General features: G+C 37.1%; 1 protein-coding gene across 1 annotated transcript in view; it reads left to right on the top strand.

The window, feature by feature from the left end:
* LOC121320911 (glypican-5-like) overlaps nt 1-15002 on the top strand; it is a 199705-nt gene that overhangs the window by 52449 nt on the left and 132254 nt on the right. The window contains exons 3-5 of the mRNA XM_041259690.1: nt 2468-3162; nt 11852-11982; nt 13219-13344. Coding sequence (XP_041115624.1) covers nt 2468-3162; nt 11852-11982; nt 13219-13344 — 952 coding nt within the window. The remainder of the gene's footprint in view (nt 1-2467; nt 3163-11851; nt 11983-13218; nt 13345-15002) is intronic.

Genomic DNA, 15002 nt, shown 5'->3' with positions numbered 1-15002 from the left:
TTCATACCTAAGCTTTACCGTGCTTTCACTTTGCTGTATTAGATTTTGGTATGATTACACTATGGTAAATGTTTAAAGGGGGATACTTGCATACTGTACAACGAGAAACTGCAGTGCGCTCTGACCATGCTTTGTAGCACTATTTGTGCTTTGCAGAATACTTTGGTAAAGACATCTTCAAAGCTGTGTTTAAGTTTACAGAGTGTGTGTAGGGTGTTTCTTCTTGTATACAAGAAGTCATGTCGAGTAGTCTGGACTTCTCGATCTGCTAATAATCAGATATGCGTCATAAAATTTTATAGGGTCAGATATGAGTGCTGACTGTAGTTCTTTGTGTTCAGAAACTGGATTTCCTAACCAAGAGCAGAAATTTGTTTTGTAGTGTGTCTTTTTGCACAATTTTTTTTCTGAATAAATCAATAAATAGAAATTCAAACTTCAAGTGTAGTGGAAATCTGAGTTTTTTACTTGACCCCCTATCATGGGCATCCCCAAATGAAGTGACACAGAGCTGAGTGTTGTTTTTCTTTCCCAGTTCTTTTCTTTGGGAGATACATAGGGCATTACCAGCTCTTTATCCAAGGCAATGAAAAGTCTGAGAGCATTAGCTGAAGTTAAACACACTGGATTAAATGTACTGGCAGTAGCATGCTATACTGCCAGCTGAAATACAACACAGCTTTAGCTGATTAACAATAAGATTAAAGGTAGTGTTAAAAGCTTTAACATATACAGTATCTCGTTCCTGTTCCCCAGTTGTATGTGGGTTATTATAGTTTTGTTGATATGGTGGAAAGGGGTTGGACAAACACACACACAGTTGATATATAGCACACACTTTTGTGTAAATGGGCTGACCCTCAAGTGAATTATGGATTTTGATAACCCTGATATGTTCAGTAATAAATATAAGCTGTTGTTGTATGTTATTTTCAGTCACAATGGGTAAAACATAAAATCTTGCAGCTTAAGATAGAGGAATGATAGTAGGTTCGTGGCTGTCATGTCCTTACGTATACAAGATTATTATGGTTCACAAGAGAACAGCTTTCTCTCTTCAGTTTTGCACCCCTACCTTCCTTGATGAAACTGGAGGAGTCAGCTATCCATCCAGAACAATCTGACCTTGCAGCTCAGTGATGTCCTGGAGTCCCATGGCTGCATACATCCTGCTTTGTCAAACCACAAATTGGTTAACTTTAACATTTTGAAAATGATGATAAACAAGGCACGAGACAGACACAGAAGATCCAATAATAGTCTTGTAACTTAATTAAAAATCTAATGAAATACAGAGAGCAAATTATTGTGATGTGTGTTTTTACTTTATATAGAATACATTTTATTTTGAAAACAATTCATTTTTTCCTTCTCCATGGCAGCCAAAGTAATTGCACCTATTTAGAGTGAATTTCTTCATTATCAGTAAGCCGTTGAAAGCTACAAAGCAGTTGTTTATGAAGTATTTTTGTGGCTGATGCCTTTTTTGTGAAGAAAGCGATAACTTGTTGTAACTTGATATTGCATTTCAGGCTTCTTTTCCTCCCTTTTTATTACCTTAAGTTGCTTTAATTAAAGGCCGCTCTTCCCATCTGGGTCAGAATGAAGGAAACAGTCTAGACTAAATTGTACTCTAATCTTCAAGATTTGTAAATATTTACAAAATGTAATGTTTTAAATAGTTACTTTATGTAAATAAACAGGGTAATGGTTTTACCAAACATTTCAGATCATTACAATACAGTATTTATATTAAAGAACTCAATTTTAGTGATGTTTTAGTGAAGTTTTTAAAACATTACATTAAGGTCCTAATGAAATCCACCTGGGAACAGTCCGCTTAGTGAACGTAAAGTTCAAGGTTTGAGAGCTTCCTAATAAATATTACTCAGTCATTGTGTTTATTTGCAAAGTGTACAGTAAAATGTTCAGATATTTGTTCTTAGTGTTTTCCAAGGGCACTATGAATGAAAACACTAGCCATGCTAATTAATAATAATAATAATAATAATAATAATAATAATAATAATAATAATCATGACAAGTCATCACAAAGCGCTGTACGTGAGAACACAAAATAAAAAATAAGAAAAATATCAAAGCATTCACTCTAAGAAAAAGCCACTTCCACTTACATTCGCAATTAAGGTCTCATACAGTATGTGCAGTTTTCATGTATTCTCATATAAACTATGACTATATACCATATAGATTCCATGAAAGCTATCGGTTTTCATATCAGGGGTAGGCCGTTACTGTTTCACTTCATATATCATTTCAAAGCACCATTTGTTTTTTTATATTTGATTGAGAGCCATAATACTCCTTTGTTTTTTCTCAACAATCTTAACTTTGACTCTGGTATTTTTTCTCCAAAAACACCCTGTGTAGTACTTTAATGAGCACTGTGTTTTAATGTAATTCCCACGCATTCTCTTGAACTAATACAAAACATTCTTTCTTCCAGAAACATTTGAAACACTTATCCGGCAAGCTGAGAACTACACAAATACGTTATTTCACACCACTTACAGAAACATGGCTGCAGAAGCGACTGCACCAGTGAGAGAGCTCTTCACTGACGTTGGACTTTTTGTGCTGGGCTCTGAGGTCAGCATTGAGGAGTTTATTAACAGGTTTTTTGACAGCCTGTTCCCTTTGGTTTACAATCACCTCATAAACCCTGGCTTGACAGATATAGCACTTGACTATGCTGAGTGCACACGGATGGCAAGAAGAGACCTGAACCCATTTGGAAACATTCCCAAATTAGCAGTTGGACAAATAGGAAGATCTCTGCTGCCCAGTCGTGTTTTTTTGCAGGCTTTGAACTTGGGGATCGAAGTCATTAACACAACAGACCATTTGCAGTACACAAAAGAATGCAACAGAGCCTTACTCAAGATGCAGTACTGTCCTCATTGCCAAAGCCTGACTCAGAGTAAACCATGTATGGGGTACTGTCTCAATGTGGTAAGAGGCTGCTTGGCCAGCATGGCAGAAATTGACGCTCACTGGAGGGAGTATATAAAGTCTTTGGAAGAGCTGTCAAATGGGATGCATGGTACCCATGACATTGAGCAAGTGCTGCTCAACCTTCATTCGCTTGTAAATGATGCAGTTATGTATGCTCAAATAAATGGACCAAAGCTTTCAGTACAGGTAAGAATATTCCAATTGCTATTCAATCCTATTTTAGACTCTATGCTAGGGGTGGGCACCCCAGGTCTTGATTCCAACTATGTTTTATTTTATTTATTTCTTTTTTCTGTAAGACGCCTTATCCAAAATATCACAGTACAACGTATCACATTGGAAAATATCACATTATAGAATATCACATTACAGATAAGAGCTGTTATAAAGTACTGTAAAATCAAAAGAAAAATAAGGAATACAGCAAATAATTAAATTTAAGAGTGAGTTTGACTGAGAGCAGTTAACTTATTGTAAAAATATTAAGAACACATAGTAAGTGGATAAGAACGATTTCAAATAAGAGCAATTACAAACAATGTGAATAATGATACCTATAAGAGTGAAGTCAAGCACAAGATACAGGAAGTAGGTATAATTGAGAGCAGCAGTAGAATACGGCAAGGTGTGGAGCAGTTCAGTGCAAGTACAAGCTGATGCAAGTACTGGTAGAATTGGGTGCCATATAGTCCAGTATAGTCGAGAGTTGTGAGGTTTACAGATGTTGTCTGAACAGGTGTGTCTTGAGGAGGCGTCGGAAGGTGGTCAGAGACTGAGCAGTCCTGCTATCATTGGGTAGGTCGTTTCACCACTGAGGGGCAAGTGTGGAGAAGGAGTGGGCTCGGGAAGTGGGGGAGCAGGGGTACAGCTAATCTGCCAGTGGTGGAGGAGCAGAGAGGGTTTGGGAGAAATGATAGTCTACCGATAGAAGAGATGCAGAAAGGTCGAGACAGCGATAGGCGAGCACAAGAGTTTTGAATTCTTTACAACAAACTGAACAGGACCTGCACCATTCAGCATACTGTAGCAGGGGTACACAACCTAGGCTTTTCAGTCCATTCCGTTGTAGGAATATTGCAGGAATTTGTTTCAACGAGTTCCCTAATTTGACACCAATGCAATGGAATGAACTGAAAACATGAAAGCCAATATATCCAAGACTTTATATTGTGTATACTGTATAATGATGAAAGAGGGCTGATAGTAGATGCTTGGTTTGGAGGTGCTGTTGATTTTCGAGGAAGTCTCATTTCTAATTACTTCTTGGGTTGTTCTTTGTTGCAGATTTCTTTATTGGGGGAACTATATCAATGACATAATATCAGGTTGTTTTGTATAGGGTTGACTCCAGTCCTGGAACACACACAGGCAGAATGTAGAGAGTGTAATTCATCAAGAAAGTGCAATGCAATCCTTCCAAAACCAACCAATTATGTTAACTATGGCAGATTATAAAAACAAAACAAAAAACCTATTCCAAACTTGAATATACTCTTAGCATTAGAGTCACCTGCACCATCAACCTCCGATCACTTTCAAATTCTAAAAATGACGTAATGTATCTGATCACCAATGAGTATATATTGTTGACTGTCATTGTAGAAGTTAGCGTTAGCCTGTGTCCTGATTCGCTGGAAAAACTGAAGATTCACTTCTTGGTGTACAAGTTGTATTATCTTTATAGTAACAGATCTTGTGGTTAGACAAGCCATGTTTTGCGCTGTTTAGAAGTTATGATGTGTGTCGGTTTAGTGATAAGCCTGGGGAAGGGACCGTGCTGCTGGGAAAGGGCACTGGTGTTTTAGTCAAGCTTTGGAGGTGCTTACCACCCTAAAGGGGCCAAGCTCTGAATTAAGATAATAAAGGAGACTGAAATAAACCTTTGCTATCCTACTACCATGCAGCATATTCTAGTATTTCCCCTGGATGAACATAGACTTTAAATTGAAGCTTTGAATAGGGATTATGATTTCAAAATGTTTTGGAGCTACAGTATTATAAAAGGTAACCAATGCCCAGGATGCACAGTAAAGGTACAGTACGCTGTTAAAAATAATTTGTTTTGTGCAGGTTAACATGAATGTGTGGCTTTCAGGTAAATATTTAAGAAAAGTAAATTGCTTTATTTATGGAACAACAATTCAAATTCTGCAGTTTAGTTAATTCTGATGTATTGTTTCCACGTTCAGCCAATAATATCTCGGCAATGCTAGGGAGTAGCATGATATCCTTTGGAACATAAACACTTTGTGACATTGTCTATATATATATATATATATATATATATATATATATATATATATATATATATATATATATATATATATAAAAAAAAAATTCGAATTATAATGTTTTTTTAGCAGATCTGGAGAAAAAACTGTAATTGCTCAAATATTTTCCAGACCTGTGAGTTCTTTGTATTTTTTCCAATGTAATTACATTTGACAGACTCCTCTAGATAATGGCGAATGCATTACAATTTGAAAAGCTGTTCCAAATCTGTTTTTGTAACAACTAATTACTCTTGGCTTTACTAACTCTTAATAGGCCAAACATCTAAAACAGTTTCCTAGGTAGCGAGGCTAAACAAATACATTTTACTCTGTGACTGCCCATTTTATTAAACAGTCTCATTTTCTTTTCACTTAGACAGAAGGGTAAGTGATCAGACTAAATGTCTTCAAAGAAGAGATATCAATAATGGTGTGGCAGTGCAGTATGTTAAATTGAGTTAATCCACAACAGGATATTTATATAATAAAAAAGGGAGAGGTAATTTAAGGTTGTGTAGTTAGGAATGAGTCATTCTTCAATTGTATCTTAGTATAAAGTGGCCTATGTTTTGGTCAACAGGGCAGGCTTATTTTCAAATTAAGTTTTAATCAAACTGAAAGATGTTTATAGTTTTGGATGTTCTTAAATTGTCAGTGTACTGACATTACCTGGATCTAATGTTTAATTATCATGTTGTTATGGAGAGTAACTACATGGGCAAACTGAATAAGAGGGCTAAAATGTACAGTACAGTCCCTGTAACTTTATTTAGAAACTGGACTGTGTCTGTACTTGATTTCTTTCTGCATTTCTTTTTCAATTGAGTTTAAACTATCGACTCCTGTTGACACTGTCAGTACTGGTGTATGGCTGCTTGTGACCACAGTGCCACCTGTAATTTCTTCAGGTGCATCATTAGTAGGGCTCTGTGCAATTAACGAATTAAAACGACAGGACTAACCCGAGTCTTAAACCTCCTGATGTCCATGTAGCCACTCCAGCTAAACTGATCCAAAGAATAATTATCAGAATCAACACATTGAATTCTGGATCATTCAAAAATACCAGTATGCACAGCAAAGATGCCAGTATAAACAATGCAGAAACAACCACGTTTTATTCAACAGGCTCACAAGTTTCTGAAGGCAGTAAGATTTTTGACCCACAAACAAGTCTGTAGTTTGGATAAAGAAACTTAATGCACACCTGCGAAGTCTCCCGATTTTGTTGGGAATCTCCCGATAATTTAGATTGCCAATTGTAATAAATTATTACCATAAGTAAATTTTCACTAACAAGTGCCAGGTTAAAAAACAAGTTGAAAAAACCCAGGGCACTAATCATTAGGTCTGTTTGTAGCCTTTAAATTAATGTGTCTATGCTGATTCAGTTAAAGTAATATTTTTCACTCTTACGGATTTGGCACTATTTTTATGGAATACAATTGCACCATCTGCTGGACCAACTGCAGTACTGCAAGATAATTCCACCGCAACACTGCTGACAAATGATATCAGTCACAGTGTGTAATTTGGGATAGAAAAATTGCAATAACCATCTGTTAGTCTAGGAAACAGTGTAGTTTATGTGCACAAGCACAGAGCAATTACTTTTTTCCCAAAATATTGATTTCTCATTGTATACTAACACACTATGGATGTGCTCCAAGGTGTATTTAGAAAGTACAATCTTTCTTAATACAGTAATTTGTAAACATGAAAAGATGTGCATGTCTGCTCTGAAGCCAATTACAAAGACAACATTTTGAGTTTAGGCTGTATAGTCAAGGATAGCTGTGGAAAGCTTTCCACCTGAAAACGTGTCAGTAAATCTGACAGTAACAGAAGCAAGTCAAAATAATAGTTTTTTGTATTGCTCCTAAAAAAATTTAAAAAAAAAAGAAATATTAAAAAAACTAGATTTCATCAAAACTTAAGTCAAATCGTTTGAATTTACTAAGTTTCTTAGAGTATTTCTAAATTTATCACAATAAGAGTTTTATAGTTATGAATAGAACAAAATAGAACACTGTTTGGGAACATATTAGTGCAGTGGTGGGGAGACAGTGGTACAATGCAACACAGACAAAAAATATGTAATGTCAGATTCAATGATTATCTTGTGTTCCAGTTCAAAATAATATAATTTGAACTTGTTAGTATCATTGTCAACTAAATGATTTTGAACACTCAGTATAGGTTTTCCTTTGCGATTCAAATATACTTCCTCAAAGCAGGTATTTTCAAAGAGCCACACTGTAACAGTATTGCACAGAAGCTACTGAACACACAATAAATAAGCTGCTTTTGAGGAATACAATTAAGGAGGCAATATAGAGAAAGCTAACAATCAACATACTCCCGAGACAACACACAACTGCAATACAGCATCCGGTTTTACCATTCAGAACTACAGATTTCAATTAGCATACACTGTGAATGCGGTGTACAAGCATAAAGACATCAAATGTAATTAACAGATATGTTATATATTGATTTTGAGAGGTTTTGGAAATATTCTGAATCAAAAGGAAAATGTATGAAAGTGAGGTATGAAAATTAATGCATCTTTACTTGCCTGCTTGTAGCTTGAAAATGATGACTCAAACACGCCCCCCGGTGGTTTTCTGGAAATTGTAACAACAGTACAACAACAGTATTCTCTGTTTAGGTTATGTTTGTAGTTTTCACATTTTATCCAGCATTAGCCTTCTTGTAAATAGCATCAGATTGCAGTAGGTTGGTGTTTATAGCATTTACTGACCAACTGTGCTGTCACCCAGTACCGGACACAAATTCTCCAGACTGTATTGTTTATGTTATACGTTACAAAAATAGTGTTGGCCTTTAGAGAGTTGGAAATGTTTAAAGTAAATTAAAATAATAAAGTAGTTTGGCCATGTTTGTGCTGATTAACAATGAGGCTTAGGAAAGTATAAATGTTTTATTGTGGAATTGATGTTAATTGCCTATTTAAACCCAGTCACAGCTCAGCCCTTTCTCATGTGTTGACTTTTTCCTCCTCCTCCCTCCTCCTCCTAACTTTTTTCATATGCCGAGTTCCTCTGTGTTCATCCCCTCTTGGGGGGTAGTGAGTCTCACTTCCCAGACCTAGAGTTCCCATAATTCTACAGGTTCTTCCTGCAGTCAGAAAGGACTATTGGCCACACTATTCTTTCACAGCTCATGTGCTTTCTCTTGCCTCATAAAAGAAGGCTGTCTTATTTCCTCCTTTACCCTCCTGGGACGTGGCCCTCTTACTCTTAGTGCTCGAGTCCAATAACTAACAATTATTTGTGTTCTTTCAGATTTTCTCTTCTTCCTTACATCAAGCATTGTATGACCCGTTCCATCCTCCGAGGGTCGAACCCGGTCGCTAACTGGGACCCAGTCACGAGGCCGAGCCTATAATGAGCTAAAACCAATTCCAAAATGTTTTTCCAATATTACAACAGCAAGAGAACATTCAAAGAGGAGATTAAATGTTTAAGAGATACAAATGGCAAAATCGTAGAGGAAGAAAAAAAAATAGCAAATATGTTAAATGATTACTTTTCACAAGTTTTTACAAAGGAAGATACTGACAACATGCCCCACATGTCATCCAGTTCCTATCCAGTTTTAAATAACTTTAGCATAACTGAGGCAGAAGTGTTAAAGGGAGTAGGAGCTCTTAAAATAAACAAATCCCCTGGGCCGGATGAGATCCTCCCAGTAGTACTCAAAGAAATGAAAGAAGTAATTTACAAACCGCTAACCAAGATCATGCAGCAGTCTCTTGACACAGGGGTGGTACCGACAGACTGGAAAATTGCAAACGTAATACCGATCCACAAAAAGGGAAACAAAACTGAACCAGGTAACTACAGACCAGTAAGCCTGACTTCTATTATATGCAAACTTATGGAAACTATAATAAGAGCCAAAATGGAAAATTATCTATATGGTAACAGGGTACTGGGAGACAGTCAACATGGTTTTAGGAAAGGGAGATCGTGCCTAACTAACTTGCTTGATTTTTTTGAGGATGCAACATCGATAATGGATAATTGCAAAGCATATGACATGGTTTATTTAGATTTCCAGAAAGCTTTTGACAAAGTCCCGCACAAAAGATTAATTCTCAAACTGAACGCAGTTGGGATTCAAGGAAACACATGTACATGGATTAGGGAGTGGTTAACATGTAGAAAACAGAAAGTACTGATTAGAGGAAAAACCTCAGAATGGAGTGTGGTAACCAGTGGTGTACCACAGGGATCAGTATTAGGTCCTCTGCTATTCCTAATCTACATTAATGATTTAGATTCTGGTATAGTAAGCAAACTTGTTAAATTTGCAGACGACACAAAAGTAGGAGGAGTGGCAAACACTGTTGCAGCAGCAAAGGTCATTCAAAATGATCTAGACAAGATTCAGAACTGGGCAGACACATGGCAAATGACATTTAATAGAGAAAAGTGTAAGGTACTGCACGCAGGAAATAAAAATGTACATTATAAATATCATATGGGAGATATTGAAATTGGAGAAGGAATCTATGAAAAAGACCTAGGAGTTTTTGTTGACTCAGAAATGTCTTCATCTAGACAATGTGGGGAAGCTATAAAAAAGGCTAACAAGATGCTCGGATACATTGTGAAAAGTGTTGAATTTAAATCAAGGGAAGTAATGTTAAAACTGTACAATGCACTTGTAAGACCTCATCTTGAATATTGTGTGCAGTTCTGGTCACCTCGCTATAAAAAAGATATTGCTGCTCTAGAAAGAGTGCAAAGAAGAGCGACCAGAATTATTCCGGGCTTAAAAGGCATGTCATATGCAGACAGGCTAAAAAAATTGAATCTGTTCAGTCTTGAACAAAGAAGACTACGTGGCGACCTAATTCAAGCATTCAAAATTCTAAAAGGTATTGACAGTGTCGACGCAAGGGACTTTTTCAGCCTGAAAAAAGAAACAAGGACCAGGGGTCACAAATGGAGTTTAGAAAAAGGGGCATTCAGAACAGAAAATAGGAGACACTTTTTTACACAGAGAATTGTGAGGGTCTGGAATCAACTCCCCAGTAATGTTGTTGAAGCTGACACCCTGGGATCCTTCAAGAAGCTGCTTGATGAGATTTTGGGATCAATAAGCTACTAACAACCAAACGAGCAAGATGGGCCGAATGGCCTCCTCTCGTTTGTAAACTTTCTTATGTTCTTATGTTCTTATGACTCGCCGAGAAGTCAGAGGACTCTGTCTTTTCAGGGGCCCAGAGGCCGACAGGGCCAGCGTCGACTCCATAGGGAAAGCTCTCTAGGCTCTCTAGATTGTAGTCCTGCCTGTCCTTTTCTCTCTCTCTCTTTCTCCCCTGCTCTAGAGGCTGAGCCTCGAATCCTAAGTTGCAGAACACTCCCGTCATCTCGCAGCCCTGGCTCCTGCTCAGTGAATTTAGTGTTATCCAATTCATGTAGGATTTACTATGCATGGACATTCAGTAAATATAGGATAATTAAATATGAACTGTATTAACACAATTAAAACACTTAACAATAAATAACTTCTAGTACTTACGAAGTGTATAAAAAAAAACAGTTTTCCTACTAATCCACATTTAGATATATTTCCTATAAATCAACAGAGTTTCAGCACTATACCCAATATAAGCTCTTGTGGTGGGATGTTTACTATAATGGAAATAAATCATGTTTGTTTTTTTTAAATATTATTATTATTATTATTATTATTATTATTATTATTAAAAAATCTCAGAAAACACATGCACAGTAAGGAGCTTTTCACCTTAAAGGGGGAGTCAGTTTCTCTAGACTTGCTAACTCTTGCTGCCTCCCACCTTCCACGAATTGGCCTGTGCTAACCAAATCACACCACCGTCCAGCCTTTGCTCTGTTAGGAACCACAACATGGGGGATCTAGCAGGGCACCACAGTTTGCACATTGCCTTCCATTTCTTTTTATTGTTCATCAGAATTGGGCCCTTTGGGTCTAGGAATGTTTTTATCCCTCCGAGTGCATCTCTGATGCACAATTAAGATTCAGTATAGAGTAAAAAATAAGGTTATTGATCTTATTTATTATTTTTCAAACAAACCTGTTACTGTTGTCATTCACCACAACGTTGCAAGATGAGCGAAATAAATCCATCAGTTGCTGTTGTTGGGTCACGCTAATCCAGTAATGGGAATGTGTGGGTTTGATGAAAGGAAGGTACCTCATGGACTGTCTAATGCCAGCTGTGTAAGGTCACATCAGTCATACTGAAAGATCAGGGTAGAGCAGTTCCTCCGACACTGAATCATTTATTTCCTGACTGACAAGGATCAAGATGGTATTGCTCTTTTTTTTTCATCTAAACAGTCAATGACAGGTTTGAAAACACAGTTCCATGAACCAGGGATGAACTTTACAATAGATTATACATTTCTGTCCTGCAACCCTGTTATGGGTCCATACATACTCACAGATATAGACTGGCATTGGTATTGCTGTTGATATTAATGATGTGTTTTATGTAAGAATAAATCTGCAGCTGTGCTGCTCACAGAATGGATATTTTTTTTTTTTTTGTTTTTTTTATTGCTCCTTTCTTCTGGTTTCAGGTAAATAAAGCATGTGGACATCCAAACAGAAAACCAGGATCTTCAGGTGATCAGCTGGAGGACAGCAAACGTTATCTCACCCTCAAGGCACCGCAGCAAGAGAGTGAAGAGACACTAGCCAGCAGAAGAAAGTAAGAAATACTTTCATTCACTTTAAAACACGCAGAACAAACAAAAAAAATTGGAGACCATTTTCCCCTCCTCATTACAGTATGCCGTTGTCAGACAGGTACCATGTTATCAGACAAATCCCGGTAAATGATCTGAATGTACTGCTGCACAGGAGGGGAACACTTATGTCTTAAAGTTTTGACCAAAAAAATCACTGCATGCAAATTTCCCTTATTCCATTGGATAGCTTTAATTTGAACATTAAAATTATAATGCGCCACCCTCCTGTCACACGCCATGTGGTGAACATGTTACCTGGCCTGCTTTTACACCAATCTTCACCAATTTGGCTGTAATCCCATTTTTTAAACCTGTATTTTCACATTCTTACCTTTACGATTATGAGGACCCTCTGAATGTGCCTGCACAGGTTACAAGAAGCAGTGGCCACAAGAAGCTATATTCTTAGAGGACAGCAGCTGGACATGTTAACTTACAGGATCATTTAATCAAATTGACTGATACCACAAGAGTTGCAATTAGTTGACAGCAATGCCTTCCGGGTGTCTAAAGTACAATACATTATTATAACTATGGCTTTTATAAAATTCTTGTTTGTTTTTTCTGTCGCAATATTTATTAACACATCAGAGCTTGCCCACTTCACGTACTGTCTTTCCTTTGCGGTCTTCAACAATGAAATCCTTATGGTAACGGCCACATTCTTCTGGGGTTTCTGCATGTTTAGGCATTTTTTTTACATTTCACCACAAATTGCAATTCTGTTTTATATTCCACAAGCTTGTAAATACTCCCTTTGGAACTGTAATATGAACAATCCTCCACTCTAGTAATTGTAATCTTGGTTAAAATCTGGCACGCGTGTTACAATCCCCTAACACAAATGCAGGAACGTGCTGCCACCCAGTAATTGGGGTGGGTATTCAGAACGAGTCAATGCAGTATGGGGCAGCAAATCATTCCAGAAAATAAACACTCTGCAGACTTGTCACAGTTAACAAGTTGTGTCCATGGTTTCCCAACACCATATAGACAGTGCTGTGTCAGAAATTTACATTTTTAATTGTCTCCAGTCCTATAAATGGCACCTTTACAAAAACACAATATTTGAGTCCTGGTAGAAAAATTTAAATAAATGTGCACCAGTAATGGGATTGATACGCTTTAGCTTGTGTTGTGTCGTGCTTTGGGTGCAGTGCTTTAATTACTAGATTGTTTTTATCATTGCCTTGCAGAGAGTTCATCAACAGTCTGCGGCTCTACAGGACGTTTTATGGTGGGCTGGCTGATCAGCTGTGTGTCAGTGAATTGGCTGCTGCTGATGGCGTATCGTGTTGGAATGGAGCAGATGTAGTTAAGAGGTAGGTTTGTTTCTAAAATTAAAATGTTGAATTGCCATTGCTAGTATTGATAAACAAGCCACTGCATGCATCTTTGACTGTATTTGTAAATAAAAACCTAACAGTGCACGTTATTCCTTTTTTGAAACATCTTTCTTTTTTATGTGTATGCACTAGACAATGTCAGATATAAGTGTTGTAATCTGCAAGACTCACAAACAGACTTTTCATCTTAATAGGCTGCTGTGACATTTACCATGGTTTAACAAAGTGTCAGGAAGCACTGGTGACAAGTACATGCATCTCATAGGTCACCTCTTATATCTTAAAGCCCTTTAAAAACATTCACTCGCACTCACTTCAGATTTTCAATTGCACTGCACTATAGGTAGGTTTCTTTTTTTAGGGATTCATACAATATGCTGCACATAAACAACAAGAGGTTCATTATACACCAGCTTACTTTATTATCATATTAGGTGTAGTCAATTTGAGGTACGTGATCATTTCATATCAAGAGCAACTTAGCTTCCAAGTTCATATTATTATGCTGTAACACAACACATGCCATAGCGTAACAGGACAGTGGTTACATTCTTCAACCGAAGGATGGAGTTTTGGCTCGGAGTGCACCCTATTAAGCCACTAACCCCACTTCCTTTGGAGTTCACCAGCAAGTGCAGTCAGATCATGAGTTATAATTAGCTGTCATCAGGATACTTTGCATTTGCTAAAATGTGTGGTGTGTGTTGGTCTATGCATTGAAATATACTTGAAACAGTTCAACCTAGCCACTTTGTGTTCTTGCATGCACTTGCCTGTTGCATAATCAGATCTGCAGACACATAGTGATGCTGGACTTGTTGTTTTCTATGTTCAATGTGATCTCCAATAAGTTTTTACATTTTAATACATGCATGTTCTACAACACAGATTGCATTGGCAAATTCAACTATTTTGTCTTGTCTGATTCATGATACCTGGAAGCATTAGAACACAGTACAGCGAGGTTGAATTCATTGTGCCTCGACTTTTAAAGCTTTAAGTGCTTCTGCAAGATAGAAGGCTTTTAGCATACCGCCATTTCCAAAACCCTGAATTAGATTTTACTGAGCATAAATTAACTGAGAATTGTGAAGAACTTATATTACAGCATGCAATTAGCACAAAAATGATGTCACAGATAGGACAATCAATTTACAAAAAAAATGTGTTACATATTATAAATGTTTGCAAAATGTTAGTAGGGACAGGCACCTTTATTGGGAGCTTATCCTAGACTTTTCAATAAAAAGCATTATGCCAGTTAAAACACATGGTTTACATTAGTGAATGAGCTGTGGCTGCTTTCATTTCAAGCAGGGACCCTTTCCTTGGGGCCTGTGGCAACACTGAAAAACACAAAAAAGATTCAGTTCTTCATTCACTCTCTGCTACTAAATCCTTTACTACAGCATGGTATAGTGCCAGAGTACTGTATGCCTCTGATCATGTAACAGACTATAATGGCTTTGTATTTGATCGATTTGTAATACTATCCAGATTAGGCTGTGTTCTATCTTCCAGAAGTAAAAGAAAACACATTTAGCAATTGGATTCATTTCGGTTCTTTTAACAGTCTTCTTCTGAATGGGGTACTAGAGACTAACTGTGCTAATAAGCTTTTTCCTGTATCATTT

This window comes from Polyodon spathula, chromosome 9, assembly GCF_017654505.1.
Source record: "Polyodon spathula isolate WHYD16114869_AA chromosome 9, ASM1765450v1, whole genome shotgun sequence".
Lineage (NCBI taxonomy): Eukaryota > Metazoa > Chordata > Actinopteri > Acipenseriformes > Polyodontidae > Polyodon > Polyodon spathula.
Note: the sequence above shows the minus strand (reverse complement) of the source record. Positions and strands in the feature narration are given on the sequence as shown.